Genomic DNA, 25,588 nt, shown 5'->3' with positions numbered 1-25,588 from the left:
AGTGTATCCTGTTTCTCTGTATAAAGTGTTTCCTGTTTCTCTGTACCCACCAGTGGCTGTCATAAAGTGTTTCCTGTTTCTCTGAACCCACCAGTGGCTGTTATAAAGTGTTTCCTGTTTCTCTGTATAAAGTGTATCCTGTTTCTCTGTATAAAGTGTATCCTGTTTCTCTGTATAAAGTGTTTCCTGTTTCTCTGTATAAAGTGTTTCCTGTTTCTCTGTACCCACCAGTGGTTGTTATAAAGTGTTTGCTGTTTCTCTGTATAAAGTGTTTGCTGTTTCTCTGTATAAAGTGTTTGCTGTTTCTCTGTATAAAGTGTTTCCTGTTTCTCTGTATACAGTGTTTCCTGTTTCTCTGTACCCACCAGTGGCTGTCTTGTCCTTAATCTCCTCCAGTTTGGAGAGAGTAGCTGAGGTCAACACTTCCAGGTCAACTCCCTTCCCTGTCTTAAAGAACTCTGCCATGCTGTTCACTGTCAACTGACAGAGAGAAACACACACAAGACTTGACTTTAGTGACTTTAGTGACCCCCACAAAGGGCAGAAAAGTAACGTACTATACAGTGTGAATTTGAATACATGTACAAACTGTAAATAGACTACATGCATGGAGAATAAACATGGTAATATGTAACATGCAATAATAGACATGAATACATTGGAGACGGAGTGATCTACACTACTTGGTCAAAGACATGACTTCATAGGGCAGGTTATCACCATTGATGACATCATTAATGAGGCTTAATCATATATAAATAAGAGAGAGAGACACAGAGAGACAGAGAGAGAGAGAGAGAGAGAGACAGAGAGAGAGACAGAGACAGAGAGACACAGAGAGAGAGACAGAGAGACACAGAGAGACAGAGACACAGAGAGACAGAGACACAGAGACAGAGACACAGAGAGAGAGACACAGAGAGAGAGAGAGACACACAGAGAGAGCGAGACACACAGAGAGAGAGAGAGACACACAGAGAGAGAGAGAGACAGAGAGATTCCACATAGTCAGGTTTAATTTCTGAGTCTCTCTGGGTTAGAGGGAGGTCCTTATAAATGGGAGAGATGATAGCAGCAGATAGGAGTGTGACAGGGAAATAAGTGAGTGAGGGTGTGTAAACCCATACACACCGAGTCATAGATGATCTCTACAGGCTGGGAGTGGACTCTGAGCAGCTGCTCTGCAACACTGTCCTCTGGGTTGACTTCAAACAGGATGGACAGCAGAGAGGAGGTGGAGTCCCCTACTGACGCTATGAGAGAGGGGACAGCTCCCTGCTGTTCCAGCCCTGTTACATACCAGTGTTCTAACGCTGCCTCCACCCTGGGAGAGGAGAGAGGAGGGGAGAGGAGAGGAGAGGAGAGGAGAGAGGGGGAAGAGGAGAGAGAGGGGAGAGGAGAGGAGAGAGGAGAGAGGGGAGAGGAGAGAGAGGGGGGAGAGAGAGAGAGAGATAGAGGAGAGGGATCAATAGTTAATCAACAGTTGTATGAAATTATCCTTAATGTTTTCTCGTGTTCTTGCTTTGACAACACAAATGCATTTTTTGTCGTGCCAATAAAACCTTTTGTGAGTATGTGAACTCCAGTGTTGACTGTACTATATAGGATATGGCCCCTGACTTCATTGGCCCAGGCACTACGCTACACTGGGGCCCAGGCACTACGCTACACTGGGGCCCAGGCACTACGCTACACTGGGGCCCAGGCACTACGCTACACTGGGGCCAGCCACTACACTGGGGCCAGCCACTACACTGGGGCCCAGCCACTACACTGGGGCCCAGCCACTACACTGGGGCCCAGCCACTACACTGGGGCCCAGCCACTACACTACACTGGGGCCAGCCACTACACTGGGGCCCAGCCACTACACTGGGGCCCAGCCACTACACTGGGGCCCAGCCACTACACTGGGGCCCAGCCACTACACTGCACTGGAGCCAGCCCCTACACTTGGGGCCAGCCCCTACACTGGGGTCAGCCAGTACACTGGGGCCAGCCACTACACTACACTGGGGCCAGCCACTACACTACACTGGGGCCAGCCACTACACTGGGGCCCAGCCACTACACTACACTGGAGCCAGCCACTACACTGGGGCCAGCCACTACACTACACTGGAGCCAGCCACTACACTACACTGGAGCCAGCCACTACACTACACTGGAGCCAGCCACTACACTGGGGCCCAGCCACTACACTACACTGGGGCCAGCCACTACACTACACTGGGGCCAGCCACTACACTACACTGGGGCCAGCCACTACACTACACTGGGGTCAGCCACTACACTGGGGCCAGCCACTACACTACACTGGGGCCCAGCCACTACACTACACTGGGGCCCAGCCACTACACTACACTGAGGCCCAGCCACTACACTACACTGGGGCCCAGCCACTACACTACACTGGGGCCCAGCCACTACACTACACTGGGGCCCAGCCACTACACTACACTGGGGCCCAGCCACTACACTACACTGGGGCCAGCCACTACACTACACTGGGGCTCAGCCACTACACTACACTGGGCCCAGCCACTACACTGGGGCCCAGCCACTATACTACACTGGGGCCCAGCCATTACACTACACTGGGGCCCAGCCACTACACTGGGGCCCAGCCACTACACTACACTGGGGTCAGCGACTACACTGGGGCCCAGCCACTACACTACACTGAGGGTCAGCCACTACACTACACTGGGTCAGCCACTACACTACACTGGGGTCAGCCACTACACAACACTGGGGTCAGCCACTACACTACACTGGGGTCAGCCACTACACTACACTGGGGTCAGCCACTACACTACACTGGGGTCAGCCACTACACTACACTGGGGTCAGCCACTACACTACACTGGGGTCAGCCACTACACTACACTGGGGCCAGCCACTCCACTACACTGGGGCCCAGCCACTACACTACACTGGGGCCAGCCACTACACTACACTGGGGCCAGCCACTACACTACACTGGGGCCCAGCCACTACACTACACTGGGGCCCAGCCACTACACTACACTGGGGCCCAGCCACTACACTGGGGCCCAGCCACTACACTGGGGTCAGCCACTACACTGGGGTCAGCCACTACACTGGGGCCCAGCCACTACACTGGGGCCCAGCCACTACACTGGGGCCCAGCCACTACACTGGGGCCCAGCCACTACACTGGGGCCCAGCCACTACACTGGGGTCAGCCACTACACTGCTGGTTACTGCTAGCTATAATTGGTAGGCCAAAGCTATTCAGTATAATGAATGTAGGTTACTAAGTCCAAGCCTACATCCCAAATGGGACCCTATTCCCTATGTCCCCAATACTCAACAGGCGGACCGCGGTCCAGACCCACAAAGGGCGCAATACGGACCACGGGTCCTGACTACAAAATATATATAGAATTCAAAATATATTATTCGCATTTTTGGGGGAGGGAAGTCGTCAGGCTTCGAGCCCTGGTATCATATGAACACATAAGACATGGTAGTATGTGTAGAATTGCAGGAAAGAAGCTTTAAATACAGCTTTATGTTATCTCCGCCTACAAGAGGGGTGTGAACAGTTTGGGGTCATATGAGTCGCGAGGTGGCGGGCGCCAGGATAACAACCTCTCCCTCCACGTGATCAACATGATCCAAGACAAAGGAGATGATTGTGGACTACAAGAAAAGGAGGAACGAGCACACGCCCATTCTCATCGACGGTGCTGTAGTGGAGCAGGTTGAGAGCTTCAGGTTCCTTGGTGTCCACATCACCAACAAACTATCATGGTCCAAACACACCAAGACAGTCGTGAAGAGGCCATGACAAATTCCGCCTATTCCACCTCAGGACACTGAAAAGATTTGGCATGGGTCCTCAGATCCTCAAGTTCTACAGCTGCACCATCGAGAGCATCCTGACGGGTTGCATCACAGCCTGGTATGGCACCTGCTCGGTCTCCGACAGCAAGATGCTAGAGGACAGTGGGTACGGCCCAGTACATCACTGTACTGACACATAAGAAGGTGTTGGTTTTAACACCAGACATCTGATTCTGGTGTACTAACACATAGGAAGGTGTTTGTTTTCAACAGGCTAAGAGCAAAATAGATAGGAGAGCACATTATCCAAGGCTAATTCAGAGTTCTGCACATTAGTTCAGAGTACTACTGCAACTAGCGATTGCATAAACATACATTTTATGTCACATGAGCCGACTACAACAGGTGTAGACTTTACCGTGAAATGCTTACTTATGAGCCCTTTGCCAACAATGCAGATTTAAAAAGTAAGAAAAAAAATTCCCCCCCCAAAAAACCTGTTAAGCAGTCTTATGGCTTGGGGATAGAAGCTGTTCAGGAGTCTTTTGGTCCCAGACTTGGCGCTCCGGTACCACTTGCCGAGCGGTAGCAGAGAGAGTCTATGACTAGGGTGGCTGGAGTCTGACGATTTTAAAGCCTTCCCTTTGACACCGCCTGGTAAAGAGGTCCTGCATGGCAGGAAGCTTGGCCCCAGTGATGTACTGGGCCGTACGCACTACCCTCTGTAGCACCTTGTGGTCGGATGCTGAACAGTTGCCATACCAAGCGGTGATGCAGCCAGTCAAGATGGTACAGCTGTAGAGAGCATGATCACACAGTCGTTTCGAACAGCTGGTGCTCTCATGCATGGTTCAGTGTTGCTTGTCTCGAAGTGAGCAAAGAATGCATTTAGCTCGTCTTGTAGGCTCGCGTCACTGGGCAGCTTGCGGCTGGGTTTCCCCTTTGTATTCTGTGATTGTTAGCAAGCCCCGCCACATCCGACGAGCGTCAGAGCCGGTGTGTATTAGGATTCGATCTTAGTCCTGTATTGACGCTTTGCCTGTTTGATGGTTCATTGGACGGCGTAGCGGGATTTAATATAAACCTCTGGATTAGTGACCCACTCCTTGAAAGTCGTCAGCTTTAGCCTTTAGTTCAGTACGGATGTTGCCTGTAACCCATGGCTTCTGGTTGGGATATGTATGAACGGTTACTGGAGACGACGTCGCTGATGCACTTAATAATGAAGCCGGTGGTAAACTCCTCAACGCCATGCGATGAATCCCGGGAACATATTCTACTCTGTGCTAGCGAACCAGACCTGTAGCAACAGACCACTTCCGTATGGAAGCGCCTCACTGTTACTTCCTGTTTGACTTTTTTTTTTGCTTGTAAGCAGGAATCAGGAGGAACCAGGTTGTGATTAGGGGAAAGGAAGAGGGGAAAAAGAGACCCACTTGATGGCCTGAGCCCCGGGTCTCTGGGAGACGGTGGTGCTGAGGTCGATCATCTGGATCTTCAGGATCTCCGGTACGTTGGGCTCCTCCCTCACCGTGATGGACGTACGGAACAGCTTGAAGGTCACCACCACCGCCACGTACTGGAGGGCACAGAGAGGCACACAGGGGAATAAACACACACAGAGAGAGAGAGGCACACAGGGGAATAAACACACAGAGAGAGAGAGGCACACAGGGGAATAAACACACACAGAGAGAAAGAGAGGCACACAGGGGAATAAACACACACAGAGAGAAAGAGAGGCACACAGGGGAATAAACACACACAGAGAGAAAGAGAGGCACACAGGGGAATAAACACACACAGAGAGAAAGAGAGGCACACAGGGGAATAAACACACACAGAGAGAAAGAGAGGCACACAGGGGAATAAACACACACAGAGAGAGAGAGGCACACAGGGGAATAAACACACAGAGAGAGAGACACACAGGGGAATAAACACACAGAGAGAGAGAGACACACAGGGGAATAAACACACAGAGAGAGAGAGACACACAGGGGAATAAACACACAGAGAGAGAGAGAGGCACACAGGGGAATAAACACACACAGAGAGAAAGAGAGGCACACAGGGGAATAAACACACACAGAGAGAAAGAGAGGCACACAGGGGAATAAACACACAGAGAGAGAGAGAGGCACACAGGGGAATAAACACACAGAGAGAGAGAGGCACACAGGGGAATAAACACACAGAGAGAGAGAGGCACACAGGGGAATAAACACACACACAGAGAGAAAGAGAGGCACACAGGGGAATAAACACACAGAGAGAGAGACACACAGGGGAATAAACACACAGAGAGAGAGAGAGGCACACAGGGGAACAAACACACAGAGAGAGAGAGAGGCACACAGGGGAATAAACACACAGAGAGAGAGAGACACACAGGGGAATAAACACACACAGAGAGAGAGAGGCACACAGGGGAATAAACACACACAGAGAGAAAGAGAGGCACACAGGGGAATAAACACACAGAGAGAGAGAGAGGCACACAGGGGAATAAACACACACAGAGAGAAAGAGAGGCACACAGGGGAATAAACACACACAGAGAGAAAGAGAGGCACACAGGGGAATAAACACACACAGAGAGAAAGAGGCACACAGGGGAATAAACACAGAGAGAGAGAGGCACACAGGGGAATAAACACACAGAGAGAAAGAGAGGCACACAGGGGAATAAACACACACAGAGAGAAAGAGAGGCACACAGGGGAATAAACACACAGAGAGAGAGGCACACAGGGGAATAAACACACACAGAGAAAAAGAGAGGCACACAGGGGAATAAACACACACACAGAGAGAGAGGCACACAGGGGAATAAACACACACAGAGGAATAAACACAGAGAGAGGCATACAGGGGAATAAACACACACACATGCATTTGCACGCACACACAGCGAGAGAAAGACTCTCACACACACAAGTACATGGAAAGACTCTCTCTCATACACCACACACACACACACACGCACACAGTGTGAGAAAGTTCCTTATTGATAATTTCCAGCGCCAAAACACAGAAACAGGTGTAAACGGGCTTTGTTTCTCAGGGAGGTGTCAGTACCAACACAGAAACAGGTGTAAACGGGCTTTGTTTCTCAGGGAGGTGTCAGTACCAACACACAAAAACGGGTGTAAACGGGCTTTGTTTCTCAGGGAGGTGTCAGTACCAACACAGAAACAGGTGTAAACAGGCTTTGCTTCTCAGGGAGGTGTCAGTACCAACACAGAAACAGGTGTAAACGGGTTTTGTTTCTCAGGGAGGTGTCAGTACCAACACAGAAACAGACACAGAGACATACCTGCTTGGGTAAGGCCAGGTTGTGAGAACTACCACTGTATCCGATGGCCGTGTAGAGTTTAGCCTTCTCATCAGCAGACATCAACTCTTCAATGCCTGTACCTAAAAAGGGGAGGGTTAAACATACAGAACACCAATCAACGACGGTCAAACATATAGAACACCAATCAACGACGGTCAAACATACAGAACACCAATCAACGACGGTCAAACATACAGAACACCAATCAACGACGGTCAAACATACAGAACACCAATCAACGACGGTCAAACATACAGAACACCAATCAACGACGGTCAAACATACAGAACACCAATCAACGACGGTCAAACATACAGAACACCAATCAACGACGGTCAAACATACAGAACACCAATCAACGACGGTCAAACATACAGAACACCAATCAACGACGGTCAAACATACAGAACACCAATCAACGACGGTCAAACATACAGAACACCAATCAACGATGGTCAAACATACAGAACACCAATCAACGACGGTCAAACATACAGAACACCAATCAACGACGGTCAACATACAGAACACCAATCAACGACGGTCAAACATACAGAACACCAATCAACGACGGTCAAACATACAGAACACCAATCAACGACGGTCAAACATACAGAACACCAATCAACGACGGTCAAACATACAGAACACCAATCAACGTGTTCCCAAGGTTCCACATGAGGACGATCAGGGCACAACTTCATCAGGAATCTCAGAGTAGGAGGGCAGACCTAACATCAGTTTGGCCTTTCACGTCATCATGAATAAGGTTATATGGATAAAGGAGACCTGCTCTGAGATCAGAACTCTAAAACACAATATACTGTAGCCATGTCTCTCATTGAGGACAGCGGATTGGGAATGCTGGTCGTTAGTTAGTTTGTTAGTCTCGAGGGTTAGCTGGTTGTTAGTTAGTTAGTCTCTTGAGGGTTAGCTGGTTGTTAGTTAGTCTCCTGAGGGTTAGCTGGTTGTTAGTTAGTTAGTCTCCTGAGGGTTAGCTGGTTGTTAGTTAGTTAGTCTCTTGAGGGTTAGCTGGTTGTTAGTTAGTTAGTCTCCTGAGGGTTAGCTGGTTGTTAGTTAGTTAGTCTCTTGAGGGTTAGCTGGTTGTTAGTTAGTTAGTCTCCTGAGGGTTAGCTGGTCGTTAGTTAGTTAGTCTCTTGAGGGTTAGCTGGTCGTTAGTTAGTCTCTTGAGGGTTAGCTGGTCGTTAGTTAGTCTCTTGAGGGTTAGCTGGTTGTTAGTTAGTCTCTTGAGGGTTAGCTGGTTGTTAGTTAGTCTCTTGAGGGTTAGCTGGTTGTTAGTTAGTCTCTTGAGGGTTAGCTGGTCGTTAGTTAGTCTCTTGAGGGTTAGCTGGTCGTTAGTTAGTCTCTTGAGGGTTAGCTGGTCGTTAGTTAGTCTCTTGAGGGTTAGCTGGTCGTTAGTTAGTCTCTTGAGGGTTAGCTGGTCGTTAGTTAGTCTCTTGAGGGTTAGCTGGTTGTTAGTTAGTCTATTGAGGGTTAGCTGGTTGTTAGTTAGTCTCTTGAGGGTTAGCTGGTCGTTAGTTAGTCTCTTGAGGGTTAGCTGGTCGTTAGTTAGTCTCTTGAGGGTTAGCTGGTTGTTAGTTAGTCTCTTGAGGGTTAGCTGGTCGTTAGTTAGTCTCTTGAGGGTTAGCTGGTCGTTAGTTAGTCTCTTGAGGGTTAGCTGGTTGTTAGTTAGTCTCTTGAGGGTTAACTGGTTGTTAGTCTCTTGAGGGTTAGCTGGTTGTTAGTTAGTCTCTTGAGGGTTAGCTGGTCGTTAGTCTCTTGAGGGTTAGCTGCTTGTTAGTTAGTCTCTTGAGGGTTAGCTGGTTGTTAGTTAGTCTATTGAGGGTTAGCTGGTTGTTAGTTAGTCTCTTGAGGGTTAGCTGGTCGTTAGTTAGTCTCTTGAGGGTTAGCTGGTCGTTAGTTAGTCTCCTGAGGGTTAGCTGGTCGTTAGTTAGTCTCTTGAGGGTTAGCTGGTTGTTAGTTAGTCTCTTGAGGGTTAGATGGTCGTTAGTTAGTCTCTTGAGGGTTAGCTGGTTGTTAGTCTTGAGGGTTAGCTGGTTGTTAGTTAGTCTCTTGAGGGTTAGCTGGTTGTTAGTTAGTCTATTGAGGGTTAGCTGGTCGTTAGTTAGTCTCTTGAGGGTTAGCTGGTCGTTAGTTAGTTTGTTAGTCTCGAGGGTTAGCTGGTTGTTAGTTAGTTAGTCTCTTGAGGGTTAGCTGGTTGTTAGTTCGTCTCTTGAGGGTTAGCTGGTTGTTAGTTAGTCTCTTGAGGGTTAGCTGGTCGTTAGTTAGTCTCTTGAGGGTTAGCTGGTTGCTAGTCTCTTGAGGGTTAGCTGGTTGCTAGTCTCTTGAGGGTTAGCTGGTCGTTAGTTAGTCTCTTGAGGGTTAGCTGGTCGTTAGTTAGTCTCTTGAGGGTTAGCTGGTCGTTAGTTAGTCTCGAGGGTTAGCTGGTCGTTAGTTAGTCTCTTGAGGGTTAGCTGGTCGTTAGTTAGTCTCTTGAGGGTTAGCTGGTTGCTAGTCTCTTGAGGGTTAGCTGGTTGCTAGTCTCTTGAGGGTTAGCTGGTTGTTAGTTAGTCTCTTGAGGGTTAGCTGGTTGTTAGTTAGTCTATTGAGGGTTAGCTGGTCGTTAGTTAGTCTCTTGAGGGTTAGCTGGTCGTTAGTTAGTTTGTTAGTCTCGAGGGTTAGCTGGTTGTTAGTTAGTTAGTCTCTTGAGGGTTAGCTGGTTGTTAGTTAGTCTCTTGAGGGTTAGCTGGTCGTTAGTTAGTCTCTTGAGGGTTAGCTGGTTGCTAGTCTCTTGAGGGTTAGCTGGTTGCTAGTCTCTTGAGGGTTAGCTGGTCGTTAGTTAGTCTCTTGAGGGTTAGCTGGTCGTTAGTTAGTCTCTTGAGGGTTAGCTGGTCGTTAGTTAGTCTCGAGGGTTAGCTGGTCGTTAGTTAGTCTCTTGAGGGTTAGCTGGTCGTTAGTTAGTCTCTTGAGGGTTAGCTGGTTGCTAGTCTCTTGAGGGTTAGCTGGTTGCTAGTCTCTTGAGGGTTAGCTGGTTGCTAGTCTCTTGAGGGTTAGCTGGTCGTTTGTTAGTCTCTTGAGGGTTAGCTGGTTGCTAGTCTCTTGAGGGTTAGCTGGTTGCTAGTCTCTTGAGGGTTAGCTGGTCGTTAGTTAGTCTCTTGAGGGTTAGCTGGTCGTTAGTTAGTCTCGAGGGTTAGCTGGTCGTTAGTTAGTCTCTTGAGGGTTAGCTGGTCGTTAGTTAGTCTCTTGAGGGTTAGCTGGTTGTTAGTCTCTTGAGGGTTAGCTGGTTGCTAGTCTCTTGAGGGTTAGCTGGTTGTTAGTTAGTCTCTTGAGGGTTAGCTGGTCGTTAGTTAGTCTCTTGAGGGTTAGCTGGTCGTTAGTTAGTCTCTTGAGGGTTAGCTGGTCGTTAGTCTCTTGAGGGTTAGCTGGTTGTTAGTCTCTTGAGGGTTAGCTGGTTGTTAGTCTCTTGAGGGTTAGCTGGTTGCTAGTCTCTTGAGGGTTAGCTGGTTGTTAGTTAGTCTCTTGAGGGTTAGCTGGTCGTTAGTTAGTCTCTTGAGGGTTAGCTGGTTGTTAGTCTCTTGAGGGTTAGCTGGTCATTAGTTAGTATCTTGAGGGTTAGCTGGTCGTTTGTTAGTCTCTTGAGGGTTAGCTGGTCGTTAGTTAGTCTCTTGAGGGTTAGCTGGTCGTTAGTTAGTCTCTTGAGGGTTAGCTGGTCGTTAGTTAGTCTCTTGAGGGTTAGCTGCTTGTTAGTTAGTCTCTTGAGGGTTAGCTGGTCGTTAGTCTCTTGAGGGTTAGCTGCTTGTTAGTTAGTCTCTTGAGGGTTAGCTGGTTGTTAGTCTCTTGAGGGTTAGCTGGTTGTTAGTCTCTTGAGGGTTAGCTGGTTGTTAGTCTCTTGAGGGTTAGCTGGTTGTTAGTCTCTTGAGGGTTAGCTGGTTGTTAGTCTCTTGAGGGTTAGCTGGTTGGTTGTTAGTCTCTTGAGGGTTAGCTGGTTGTTAGTTAGTTAATCTCTTGAGGTTTAGGTGATAGCTTGTGTATATGAGGAGACTGATGAATCCCTAACTCTCCTCATCCTTGGTGTCCTGTTCCTGATTTTGTGTGTGTGTGTGTGTGTGTGTGTGTGTGTGTGTGTGTGACTGAGGAGTACTCACCCTCTTCCTCCTGGATTTCCTGTTCCTGCTCTTTCTTCTTCCCTTCCTTCCTTCCAAAGAAGCTGCTGAAAAACCCTCCTCCCTGCTTCTGGCCGGCCACAGCCTTCTTAGCTACCACCTTCTGCCCTGACCGGATCACCTGGAGGAGGGAGGGGGAGAGAGACAAGAGGAAGAGGGAGGTAGAAAGAGACAGGAGGAGAGAGAAAGAGACAGGAGGAGGGAGGGAGACAGGAGGAGGGAGAAAGAGACAGGAGGAGGGAGAAAGAGACAAGAGGAGGGAGGGAGAAAGAGACAGGAGGAGAGAGAAAGAGACAGGAGGAGAGAGGGAGACAAGGAGGAGGGAGGGAGACAGGAGAAGGGGGGGAGACAGGAGGAGGGGGGGAGACAGGAGGAGGGGGGGAGACAGGAGGAGGGAGGGAGACAGGAGGAGGGAGGGAGACAGGAGGAGGGAGGGAGACAGGAGGAGGGAGGGAGACAGGAGGAGGGAGGGAGACAGGAGGGTGGGAGACAGGAGGGTGGGAGACAGGAGGGTGGGAGACAGGAGGGAGAGAGACAGGAGGGAGAGAGACAGGAGGGAGAGAGGGAGAGAGACAGGAGGGAGAGAGACAGGAGGGAGAGACAGGAGGGAGAGAGACAGGAGGGAGAGAGACAGGAGGGAGAGAAACAGGAGGAGGAAGGAGACAGGAGGAGGAACGAGACAAGAGGAGGAACGAGACAAGAGGAGGAACGAGACAAGAGGAGGAAGGAGACAAGAGGAGGAAGGAGACAAGAGGAGGAAGGAGACAGGAGGAGGAGAGAGAAAGAGATAGTTCAGACACAGGTCCATGGGGAGAACCTTCCACAAAACCCCCCATTGACATGGTTTCTAAAAACACAGTAATATACTGTAGATGACTTTTGCTTAATGGGTATAACAGATACTGTACAAACCTCCATCTGTGCTTGTTGCCGGGCTAAGGTGATGTTGAAGACATCCAGGCTCTTCTCCAGGTCCTGTATCTGTTTCTCTTGGTCCTCTCTGACTTTACCCTGTGTAGTCAGTAGTTTGGCCTTGTAGGCTGCCCTGTAGGCCTTCAGAGTGTGGCGGTGCTTCCTGATGTTGGTCCACGACCACATCTGGTTGAAGCGTCTGATATGGACGTCCAGAATGCTGTTCATACTGTACTTCCACCTGGAAACACCGTCACACCATAGTTAAGGTGCTGAGATGTTGATCAATAAGCATTAAAAAACACACGGTGAAACTCCCAACACAACAATATCCTAACAACATGTCTGCAGGTATACATCCTTCAATTAGGATTTTTCAACAACAACAAAAATATTTAAAAAGTTCAAATTGCGTTGACCCCATCCTGATAAACAGATACCATGAACAACATTGACTAGTACTGCCCATTAGAATGTATGGAGTGGAGACTGGTTGGTTGGCTGGCTGGTTGGTTGGTTGGCTGGCTGGTTGGTTGGCTGGTTGGTTGGCTGGCTGACTGGCTGGCTGACTAGCTGGCTGGCTGACTGACTGGTTGGCTGACTGGCTGGCTGACTGGTTGGCTGGCTGGCTGGCTGACTGGTTGGCTGGCTGGCACTTACCAGTGCTTGGCATTTGTGTGTACAGGTACATCAGGTCTGAACTTCCTGTAGGGTCCATTCTTCACCATACAGTCTATAGACTCTAGCAGGTCCACCATGGTTAGGTACTGAACAGGAAGAGACAACATGATATCAGTCTATAGACTCTAGCAGGTCCACCATGGTTAGGTACTGAACAGGAAGAGACAACATGATATCAGTCTATAGACTCTAGCAGGTCCACCATGGTTAGGTACTGAACAGGAAGAGACAACATGATATCAGTCTATAGACTCTAGCAGGTCCACCATGGTTAGGTACTGAACAGGAAGAGACAACATGATATCAGTCTATAGACTCTAGACAGACGCCTCACAAGTCCTCAACTGACAGCTTCATTAAATAGTCCCTCAAAACACCAGTCTCAATGTCAACAGTGAAGAGGCGACTCTGGGATGCTGGCCTTCTAGGCAGAGTTCCTCTGTCCAGTGTCTGTGTTCTTTTGCCCAACTTAATCTTTTATTGGCCAGTCTGAGATACGGCTTTTTCTTTGCAACTCTGCCTAGAAGGCCAGCATCCTGGAGTCGCCTCTTCACTGTTGACGTTGAGACTGGTGTTTTGAGGGACTATTTAATGAAGCTGCCAGTTGAGGACTTGTGAGGCGTCTGTTTCTCAAACTAGACACTCTACTGTACTTGTCCTCTTGCTCAGTTGTGCCCCTGGGGCCTCCCACTCCTCTTTCTATTCTGGTTAGAGCCAGTTTGCGCTGTTCTGTGAAGGGAGTAGTACACAGCGTTGTACGAGATCTTCGGTTTCTTGGTAATTTCTCGCATGGAATAGCCTTCATTTCTCAGAACAAGAATAGACTGACGAGTTTCAGAAGAAAGTTGTGTTTCTGGCCATTTTGAGCCTGTAATCGAACCCACAAATGCTGATGCTTCAGATACTCAACTAGTCTAAAGAAGGCCAGTTCTTTAATCAGGACAACAGTTTTCAGCTGTGCTATCATAATTGCAAAAGGGTTTTCTAATGATAAATTAGCCTTTTAAATGATAAACTTGGATTAGCTAACACAACGTGCCATTGGAACACAGGAGTGATGGTTGCTGATAATGGGCCTCTGTACGCCTATGTAGATATTCCATAAAGAATCAGCCGTTTCCAGCTACAATAGTCATTTATAACATTAACAACATCTACACTGTATTTCTGATCAATTTGATGTTATTTTAAATGGACAAAAAAAAAAAAGATTTTCTTTCAAAAACAAGGACATTTCTAAGTGACCCTAAACTGTTGAAAGGTAGTGTACATATGATTAGGCTTCCTAACACCATGGAACCAGCTAAATCAAAGTGCATATTAAACATTGTATATGTATTTGACCCAGGTCAGCTCTGCACGGCCGATTATACATTTAAATTTTAGTAATTTAACAGGCACTCTGATCCAGAGCCACTTCAGTCAGTCCATTCAACTAGGTTTTAGTAGGACAAAACAAGCACATTATCAATTACTGGAACAAAACCCTTCTTCAAGTCTGCAGAATCAATGCCAAGAAGGTTTGATCAGCTATGTTCTAAATTGGCATGTGTCTGAGTGTATGTGTGTCTGTTAGTGAGTCTGTGTGTGTGTGTGTGTGTGTGTCTGTTAGTGAGTCTGTGTGTGTGTGTGTGTGTGTGTGTGTGTGTGTGTGTGTGTGTGTGTGTGTGTGTGTGTGTGTGTGTGTGTGTGTTCGTACCTGTGGTTTGGTCATCTCTACTGCTACATTCTGAACCTCCAGATACAGGTTGGCTTTGGGAGACTTCAGCTCAATCTCAGCATTCGGGTTGATTACCATTTTAGCAGAGGCAAAGATGGGTTTGAAAACTGCATGGAGAGAGAGAGAGAGAGAGAGAGACAGAGAGAGAGACAGAGAGAGAGAGAGAGAGAGACAGAGACAGAGAGAGAGAGAGAGACAGAGAGAGAGAGAGAGAGAGACAGAGAGAGAGAGAGACAGAGAGAGAGAGAGAGAGAGACAGAGAGAGAGAGACAGAGAGAGAGAGAGAGAGACAGAGAGACAGAGAGAGAGAGAGACAGAGAGAGAGACAGAGAGAGAGACAGAGAGAGAGACAGAGAGAGACAGAGAGAGAGACAGAGAGAGAGACAGTCACAAGACGTTCAGAGACAGACAGTCACAAGACGCTCAGAGAGAGACGGTCACAAGACGTTCAGAGACAGACAGTCAGAGAGAACAGAGACTACCACATGGAATCACCATAGTCACATTGGCCTGTCATAAAGCTGTCACATCTGTCTTCTAGACCACCAGGTCCCTCTGAGAGTTTCCTCATCTTTAGAAGGGTGGGAAGACCCTGGGTATATACAGTCAGTATATATACCCAGTCAGTATATATACCCAGCCAGTATATACCCAGCCAGTATATATACCCAGTCAGTATATATACCCAGTCAGTATATATACCCAGCCAGTATACACCCAGCCAGTATATATACCCAGTCAGTATATATACCCAGTCAGTATATATACCCAGCCAGTATATACCCAGCCAGTATATACCAAGCCAGTATATATACCCAGTCAGTATATATACCCAGTCAGTATATATACCCAGCCAGTATACACCCAGCCAGTATTTTTTTATTTATTTATTTATTTCACCTTTATTTAACCAGGTAGGCAAGTTGAGAACAAGTTCTCATTTACAATTGCGACCTGGCCAAGATAAAGCAAAGCAGTTCGACAACATACAAAAACACAGAGTTACACATGGAGTAAAACAACATACAATCAATGATGCAGTAGAAAAAAAATAAGACTATATACAATGTGAGCAAATGATGTGAGATAATGGAGGTAAAGGCAAAAAAAAAAAAATTAAAAAAAAATAAAAATATATATATACCCACCCAGCCAGTATATACCCAGCCAGTATATATACCCAGCCAGTATACACCCAGTCAGTATATATACCCAGTCAGTATATATACCCAGTCAGTATATATACCCAGCCAGTATATATACCCAGCCAGTATATATACCCAGCCAGTATATATACCCAGCCAGTATATATACCCAGCCAGTATATATACCCAGCCAGTATATACCCAGTCAGTATATACACCCAGTCAGTATATACACCCAGTCAGTATACACACCCAGTCAGTATATACACCCAGTCAGTATACACCCAGTCAGTATACACCCAGTCAGTATACACCCAGCCAGTATACACCCAGTCAGTATATATATCCAGTCAGTATATATATCCAGTCAGTAAATATACCCAGTCAGTATATATACCCAGTCAGTATATATACCCAGTCAGTATACACCCAGTCAGTATACATACCCAGTCAGTATACATACTCAGTCAGTATACATACTCAGTCAGTATATATACCCAGTCAGTATACACCCAGTCAGTATACACCCAGCCAGTATATACCCAGCCAGTATATATACCCAGTCAGTATACACCCAGCCAGTATACACCCAGCCAGTATATATACCCAGTCAGTGTATATACCCAGTCAGTATATATACCCAGCCAGTATATATACCCAGCCAGTATATATACCCAGCCAGTATATATACCCAGTCAGTATATATACCCAGTCAGTATATATACCCAGCCAGTATATACCCAGCCAGTATATATACCCAGTCAGTATATATACCCAGCCAGTATATATACCCAGCCAGTATATATACCCAGCCAGTATATACCCAGCCAGTATATACCCAGCCAGTATATACCCAGCCAGTATATACACCCAGCCAGTATACACACCCAGTCAGTATATACACCCAGTCAGTATATACCCAGTCAGTATACACCCAGTCAGTATACACCCAGCCAGTATACACCCAGCCAGTATATACCCAGTCAGTATATATATCCAGTCAGTATATATACCCAGCCAGTATATATACCCAGCCAGTATATATACCCAGTCAGTATACACCCAGTCAGTATACACCCAGTCAGTATACATACCCAGTCAGTATACATACCCAGTCAGTATACATACCCAGTCAGTATATATACCCAGTCAGTATATATACCCAGTCAGTATATACACCCAGTCAGTATACACCCAGTCAGTATACACCCAGTCAGTATACACCCAGCCAGTATATATACCCAGCCAGTATATATACCCAGCCAGTATATACCCAGTCAGTATATATACCCAGTCAGTATATATACCCAGTCAGTATATATACCCAGTCAGTATATATACCCAGTCAGTATATATACCCAGCCAGTATATATACCCAGACAGTATAAACACCCAGCCAGTATACACCCAGTCAGTATACACCCAGTCAGTATACACCCAGTCAGTATATATACCCAGTCAGTATATATACCCAGTCAGTATACATCCAGTCAGTATACATCCAGTCAGTATACACCCAGTCAGTATACACCCAGTCAGTATACACCCAGTCAGTATACACCCAGTCAGTATACACCCAGTATACAGTGGGGGTAAAAAAGTATTTGATCCCCTGCTGATTTTGTAAGTTTGCCCACTGACAAAGAAAGTATCAGTCTATAATTTTAATGGTAGGTTTATTTGAACAGTGAGAGACAGAATAACAACAAAAATATCCACAAAAACGCATGCCAAAAATGTTATATATTGATTTGCATTTTAATGAGGGAAATAAGTATTTGACCCCCTCTCAATCAGAAAGGTTTCTGGCTCCCAGGTGTCTTTTATACAGTTAACGAGCTGAGATTAGGAGCACACTCTTAAAGGGAGTGCTCCTAACCGCAGCTTGTTACCTGTAAAATAGACACATATCCACAGAAGCAATCAATCAGATTCCAAACTCTCCACCATGGCAAAGACCAAAGAGCTCTCCAAGGATGTCAGGGACAAGATTGTAGGCCTACACAAGACTGGAATGGGCTACAAGACCATCTCCAAGCAGCTTGGTGAGAAGGTGACAACAGTTGGTGCGATTATTCGCAAATGGAAAAAACACAAAAGAACTGTCAATATCCCTCGGCCTGGGGCTCCATGCAAGATCTCACCTCGTGGAGTTGTAATGATCATGAGAACATTGAGGAATCCGCCCAGAACTACACGGGAGGATCTTGTCAATGATCTCAAGGCAGCTGGGACCATTGTCACCAAGAAAACAATTGGTAACACACTACGCCGTGAAGGACTGAAATCCTGCAGCGCCCGCAAGGTCCCCCTGCTCAAGAATACATATACATGCCCGTCTGACGTTTGCCAATGAACATCTGAATGATTCAGAGGACAACTGGTGAAAGTGTTGTGGTCAGATGAGACCAAAATGGAGCTCTTTGGCATCAACTCAACTCGCCGTGTTTGGAGGAGGAGGAATGCTGCCTATGACCCCAAGAACACCATCTCCACCGTCAAACATGGAGGTGGAAACATTATGCTTTGGGGGTGTTTTTCTTTAAGGGGACAGGACAACTTCACCGCATCATTTGACAGGGCCATGTACTGTCAAATCTTGGGTGAGAACCTCCTTCCCTCAGCCAGGGCATTGAAAATGGGTCGTGGATGGGTATTCCAGCATGACAATGACCCAAAACACACGGCCAAGGCAACAAAGGAGTGGCTCAAGAAGAAGCACATTAACCTGTCTGGGCTAGGGGGCAGTATTTTCACGGCCGGATAAAAAAACGTACCCGATTTAACCTGTTAGGGCTAGGGGGCAATATTTACACGGCCGGATAAAAAACGTACCCGATTTAATCTGGTTACTACTCCTGCCCAGTAACTAGAATATGCATATAATTATTGGCTTTGGATAAAAAACACCCTAAAGTTTCTAAAACTGTTTGAATGGTGTCTGTGAGTATAACAGAACTCATATGGCAGGCAAAAACCTGAGAAGATTCTGACCAGGAAGTGGCCTGTCTGACAAGGTGTTGTTCTTCTTGCCTCTGTTTATTGAAGACTGAGGATCTTTGCTGTAACGTGACACTTCCTACGGCTCCCATAGGCTCTCAGAGCCCGGGAAAAAGCTGAACGATATCGAGGCAGCCTCTGGCTGAAACACATTATCGCCTTTGACAAGTGGCCGATCAGAGGACAATGGGCTTAGGCGCGTGCCCGAGTCGACCCTGTGCTTTATTTTCTTTCGTCTGTTTACCTAATTGCAGATTCCCGGTCGGAATATTATCGCTTTTTTACGAGAAAAATGGCATAAAAATTGATTTTAAACAGCGGTTGACATGCTTCGAAGTACGGTAATGGAATATTTAGAATTTTTTTGTCACGAAATGCGCTGTGCGCGTGACCCTTATTTACCATTCGGATAGTATCTTGAACGCACGAACAAAGCGCCGCTGTTTGAACATAACTATGGATTATTTGGGACCAAACCAACATTTGTTATTGAAGTAGAAGTCCTGGGAGTGCATTCTGACGAAGAACACCAAAGGTAATCAAACTTTTCTAATAGTAAATCGGAGTTTGGTGAAGGCTAAACTTGCTGGGTGTCTAAATAGCTAGCCCTGTGATGCCGGGCTATCTACTTAGAATATTGCAAAATGTGCTTTCACCAAAAAGCTATTTTAAAATTGGACATATCGAGTGCATAGAGGAGTTCTGTATCTATAATTCTTAAAATAATTGTTATGCTTTTTGTGAATGTTTATCGTGAGTAATTTAGTAAATTGTTAGTAAATTCGCCGGAAGTTTGCGGGGGGTATGCTAGTTCTGAACGTCACATGCTAATGTAAAAAGCTGGTTTTTGATATAAATATGCACTTGATTGAACAAAACATGCATGTATTGTATAACATAATGTCCTAGGGTTGTCATCTGATGAAGATCATCAAAGGTTAGTGCTGCATTTAGCTGTGGTCTGGGTTTATGTGACATTATATGCTAGCTTGAAAAATGGGTGTCTGATTATTTCTGGCTGGGTACTCTGCTGACATAATCTAATGTTTTGCTTTCGTTGTAAAGCCTTTTTGAAATCGGACAGTGTGGTTAGATTAACAAGAGTCTTGTCTTTAAAATGCTGTAAAATAGTCATATGTTTGAGAAATTGAAGTAATAGCATTTCTAAGGTATTTGAATAACGCGCCACAGGATTCCACTGGCTGTTACGTAGGTGGGACGATTTCGTCCCGCCGGCCCTAGAGAGGTTAAACTGGTTACTACTCTTGCCCAGAAACGAGAATATGCATATAATTAGTAGATTTGGATAGAAAACACTCTAAAGTTTCTAAAACTGTTTGAATGGTGTCTGTGAGTATAAAATAACTCATATGGCAGGCAAAAACCTGAGAAGATTCCATACAGGAAGTGCCCTGTCTGACAATTTGTAGTCCTTCTGTTGCATCTCTATCGAAATTACAGCATCTGAGCTGTTACGTGGCACTTTCTAAGGCTTCCATTGGCTCTCTAAAGCCTTCAGAAAGCGGATTGACACGTCTCCTGTCTCTGGGCAGATAACAGGAGCAGAGTTTGTCAGTAGTCTGCCTGGGGACAGAGAGACTGGAGATGCGTGTTCAGGAGACCTCGCCATTTTTTTCTTTCCCTCTTTGAATGAATACAACGTTGTCCGGTTGGAATATTATCGCTATTTTACGAGAAAAATAGCATAAAAATTGATTGTAAACAGTGTTTGACATGCTTCTAAGTGCGGTAATGGTATATTTTGAATTTTTTTGTCACGAAATGCACTCGCATAGTGACCTGAACGCACGAACAAAACGGAGGTATTTGGATATAACTATGGATTATTTGGAACCAAAACAACATTTGTTGTTGAAGTAGAAGTCCTGGGAGTGCATTCTGACAAAGAACAGCAAAGGTAATCCAATTTTTCTAATAGTAATTCTGAGTTTAGGTTGCCCCGACGTTGGCGGGTGTCTGAATAGCTCGCCTGTGATGGCTGAGCTATGTACTCAGAATATTGCAAAATGTGCTTTCGCCGAAAAGCTATTTTAAAATCTGACATAGCGGTTGCATAAAGGAGTTCTGTATCTATAATTCTTAAAATAATTGTAATGTATTTTGTCAATGTTTATGATGAGTAATTTAGTAAATTCACCGGAAGTTTTCGGTGGGTATGCTAGTTCTGAACATCACATGCTAATGTAAAAAGCTGTTTTTTTATATAAATATGAACTTGATTGAACAAAACATGCATGTATTGTATAACATAATGTCCTAGGAGTGTCATCTGATGAAGATCATCAAAGGTTAGTGCTGCATTTAGCTGTGGTCTGGGTTTTTGTGACATATATGCTTGCTTTGAAAATGGCTGTGTGATTATTTTTGGCTGGGTACACTCCTGACATAATCTAATGTTTTGCTTTCGCTGTAAAGCCTTTTTGAAATCGGACAGTGTGGTTGGATTAACGAGAGTCTTATCTTTCAAATGGTGTAAAATAGACATATGTTTGAGAAATTGATGTTATAGCATTTTTGAGGTATTTGTATTTCGTGCCACGCGATTCCACTGGCTGTTGAATAGAGACGCTAACGTCCCACCTAGCCCATAGAAGTTAAGGTCCTGGAGTGGCCTAGCCAGTCTCCAGACTTTAATCCCATAGAAAATCTGTGGAGGGAGCTGAAGGTTCGAGTTGCCAAATGTCAGCCTCGAAACCTTAATGACTTGGAGAAGATCTGCAAAGAGGAATGGGACAAAATCCCTCCTGAGATGTGTCCAAAACTGGTGGCCAACTACAAGAAACGTCTGACCTCTGTGATTGCCAACAAGGGTTTTGCCACCAAGTACTAAGTCATGTTTTTCAGAAGGGGTCAAATACTTATTTCCCTCATTAAAATGGAAATAATTTTATAACATTTTTGACATGTGTTTTTCTGGATTTTTTTGTTGTTATTCTGTCTCTTACTGTTCATATAAACCTACCATTAATAAAATTATAGACTGATCATTTCTTTGTAAGTGGGCAAACGTACAAAATCAGCAGGGGATCAAATACTTTTTTCCCCCACTGAACATGTGAACCAGGTTTCACAGAGAGGAGAAGATAAAAGGATCCAACACTTAAAAGCAACAGGATGATTGGCTGGCTGGTTGCCATGGAGTCTAAAAAAAAAACTTTAATAAAAAAAAAATGGATTGATGGAAGGACACCTTTCGTTGTCTTTTGTAATGGAAAGTGTGTGTGTGTGTGTGTGTGTGTGTGTGTGTGTGTTGCCCATGGTACATACTATATTGGTAGTCTTTGATCTCTTGCTCCTTGGTACTGATGCCGTCCTTCAGCTTTTCCTGGACAGACACAAAGACAAGGAAGAGGATTAGAAATCACACAGACATGACTGGTCTTCTGTAGCTCAGTTGGTAGAGCATCGTGCTTGCAACGACAGGAGTGTGGGTTCAATTCCCGGGACCACCCATAAGTAAAAACGTATGTATGTAAAACTGTAAGTCACTTTGGATAAAACGTTCATGCCAAACGGCATATATTATTATTATACTATGACAAAAGTATCTAAGATGGAAATATCTGCAGAATCAACCCTGACGCGTATCTAAGATATTTAGAGATTCCGTTTAAATACTGATGAAACAGTACGGTAGGCAGAGTAGTCTGTGTTTTGGAAGATAATTTCTCTGTAAGACATTCCTTCAAAACGTCTTCCAGTGGAGAGGTATTATAGATCCCTGTATGAAGTACTGCAACAACACTGACGGTGTTAAACGCTCTAACCTCTCCTCTCTCATTATATTATAGAACCCTGTATGAAGTACTGCAACAACACTGACGGTGTTAAACGCTCTAACCTCTCCTCCCTCATTATATTATAGATCCCTGTATGAAGTACTGCAACAACACTGACAGTGTTAAACGCTCTAACCTCATTATATTATAGAACCCTGTATGAAGTACTGCAACAACACTGACGGTGTTAAACGCTCTAACCTCTCCTCATTCATTATATTATAGATCCCTGTATGAAGTACTGCAACAACACTGACGGTGTTAAACGCTCTAACCTCTCCTCATTCATTATATTATAGATCCCTGTATGAAGAACTGCAACAACACTGACGGTGTTAAACGCTCTCTCTCCTCCCTCATTATCTTTTCACACGCTCTCCTTCTCCTCTCCTGTTTTATAGACATTTGCATTTTCAACAATAAGCTCTGTAGATCATTTATCCAACACACCGTATACAGTGGTACAACTGAACTGAAGAACAGGCATGAACTAACCTACTGTAGACAGAACCAGGACTCAGTCTGAATACAAACATTATGTAACCTACAGTAGACAGAACCAGGACTCAGTCTGAATACAAACATTATGTAACCTACAGTAGACAGAACCAGGACTCAGTCTGAATACAAACATTATGTAACCTACAGTAGACAGAACCAGGTCTCAGTCAATACAAACATTATGTGACCTACTGTAGACAGAACCAGGACTCAGTCTGAATACAAACATTATGTGACCTACTGTAGACAGAACCAGGACTCAGTCTGAATACAAACATTATGTGACCTACTGTAGACAGAACCAGGACTCAGTCTGAATACAAACATTATGTAACCTACTGTTATCACTGGATGGACTACTGGCATTATTAAAAGGCAGGTTATGGACCAGAGTTATCACTTGATGTTCTGCTGGAATATTTAATTAAAAAGGCAGGTTATGGACCAGAGTTATCACTTGATGTTCTGCTGGAATATTTAATTAAAAAGGCAGGTTATGGACCAGAGTTATCACTTGATGTTCTGCTGGAATATTTAATTAAAAAGGCAGGTTATGGACCAGAGTTATCACTTGATGTTCTGCTGGAATATTTAATTAAAAAGGCAGATTATGGACCAGAGTTATCACTTGATGTTCTGCTGGAATATTTAATTAAAAAGGCAGGTTATGGACCAGAGTCTGTGTTCACTTTGTTTCGTCTTGCGTCACAACTGATTTACTAGCTCCCCTGTGTGTCCCTATGTGAGTGTGTGTGTTCTGTCTGGGTAATTGTAATACAGGAGGTTATGCAATATGTCTTAATGGCTATTAGGCTGTGAGAGCAAACACACTATGTCCACACGAGGAACAGATGGCTGGACGCACCTGGGACATACCTGGGACACGTGATGGGGCATTTGGGTCAGGCAGTGAGAGGAAAATTGGATGTTCCTGATTGGGACTGAGTTCCCTATCAGTCTGTACAACACAGAGAGCTATGAGGATCGTTCTGTTCCCTATCAGTCAGTACGACACAGAGCTATGAGGATCGTTCTGTTCCCTTTCAGTCTGTACAACACAGAGCTACGAGGATCGTTCTGTTCCCTATCAGTCTGTACGACACAGAGAGCTATGAGGATCGTTCTGTTCCCTATCAGTCTGTACAACACAGAGAGCTATAAGGATCGTTCTGTTCCCTATCAGTCTGTACAACACAGAGCTATGAGGATCGTTCTGTTCCCTATCAGTCAGTACAACACAGAGAGCTATGAGGATCGTTCTGTTCCCTATCAGTCTGTACAACACAGAGCTATGAGGATCGTTCTGTTCCCTATCAGTCAGTACGACACAGAGCTATGAGGATCGTTCTGTTCCCTATCAGTCTGTACAACACAGAGCTACGAGGATCGTTCTGTTCCCTATCAGTCAGTACAACACAGAGAGCTATGAGGATCGTTCTGTTCCCTATCAGTCTGTACAACACAGAGCTACGAGGATCGTTCTGTTCCCCATCAGTCAGTACGACACAGAGCTATGAGGATCGTTCTGTTCCCTATCAGTCTGTACAACACAGAGCTATGAGGATCGTTCTGTTCCCTATCAGTCTGTACAACACAGAGCTATGAGGATCGTTCTGTTCCCTATCAGTCAGTACAACACAGAGAGCTATGAGGATCGTTCTGTTCCCTATCAGTCTGTACAACACAGAGCTATGAGGATCGTTCTGTTCCTTATCAGTCAGTACGACACAGAGCTATGAGGATCGTTCTGTTCCCTATCAGTCTGTACAACACAGAGCTACGAGGATCGTTCTGTTCCCTATCAGTCAGTACAACACAGAGAGCTATGAGGATCGTTCTGTTCCCTATCAGTCTGTACAACACAGAGCTATGAGAATCGTTCTGTTCCCCATCAGTCAGTACGACACAGAGCTATGAGGATCGTTCTGTTCCCTATCAGTCTGTACAACACAGAGCTATGAGGATCGTTCTGTTCCCTATCAGTCTGTACAACACAGAGCTATGAGGATCGTTCTGTTCCCTATCAGTCAGTACAACACAGAGAGCTATGAGGATCGTTCTGTTCCCTATCAGTCAGTACGACACAGAGAGATATGAGGATCGTTCTGTTCCCTATCAGTCAGTACAACACAGAGCTATGAGGATCATTCTGTTCCCTATCAGTCTGTACAACACAGAGCTATGAGGATCGTTCTGTTCCCTATCAGTCAGTACAACACAGAGAGCTATGAGGATCGTTCTGTTCCCTAACAGTCTGTACAACACAGAGAGCTATGAGGATCGTTCTGTTCCCTATCAGTCAGTACAACACAGAGAGCTATGAGGATCGTTCTGTTCCCTATGAGTCAGTACGACACAGAGAGATATGAGGATCGTTCTGTTCCCTATCAGTCAGTACAACACAGGTACCAGTCAAAGACAACAGGAAACTAAAAGTTGAAAATCAAATCCAGGGGGCAGCTAAATAAACTGAATGGACCTCTAATAAACTATCAACCAATCACTGAACGGAC

General features: G+C 45.5%; 1 protein-coding gene across 2 annotated transcripts in view; it reads right to left on the bottom strand.

Annotated features, from left to right (window-relative positions):
* Positions 1–25,588, bottom strand: part of LOC115203560 (vacuolar protein sorting-associated protein 13C) — a 248,732-nt gene that overhangs the window by 158,226 nt on the left and 64,918 nt on the right. For both annotated transcript variants that reach the window (XM_029768341.1, XM_029768340.1), the window contains 9 exons: positions 22,063–22,120; positions 14,609–14,736; positions 12,889–12,995; positions 12,229–12,469; positions 11,299–11,437; positions 7,133–7,233; positions 5,250–5,392; positions 1,132–1,324; positions 366–480 (listed from right to left, as the gene is read on the bottom strand). In XM_029768341.1, the coding sequence (XP_029624201.1) occupies positions 366–480; positions 1,132–1,324; positions 5,250–5,392; positions 7,133–7,233; positions 11,299–11,437; positions 12,229–12,469; positions 12,889–12,995; positions 14,609–14,736; positions 22,063–22,120 (1,225 nt within the window). The remainder of the gene's footprint in view (positions 1–365; positions 481–1,131; positions 1,325–5,249; positions 5,393–7,132; positions 7,234–11,298; positions 11,438–12,228; positions 12,470–12,888; positions 12,996–14,608; positions 14,737–22,062; positions 22,121–25,588) is intronic.

The sequence above is a fragment of the Salmo trutta genome, chromosome 12 (genome assembly GCF_901001165.1).
Source record: "Salmo trutta chromosome 12, fSalTru1.1, whole genome shotgun sequence".
NCBI classification, from domain to species: Eukaryota; Metazoa; Chordata; class Actinopteri; order Salmoniformes; family Salmonidae; genus Salmo; species Salmo trutta.
This window is presented reverse-complemented; position numbering and strand designations above follow the sequence as displayed.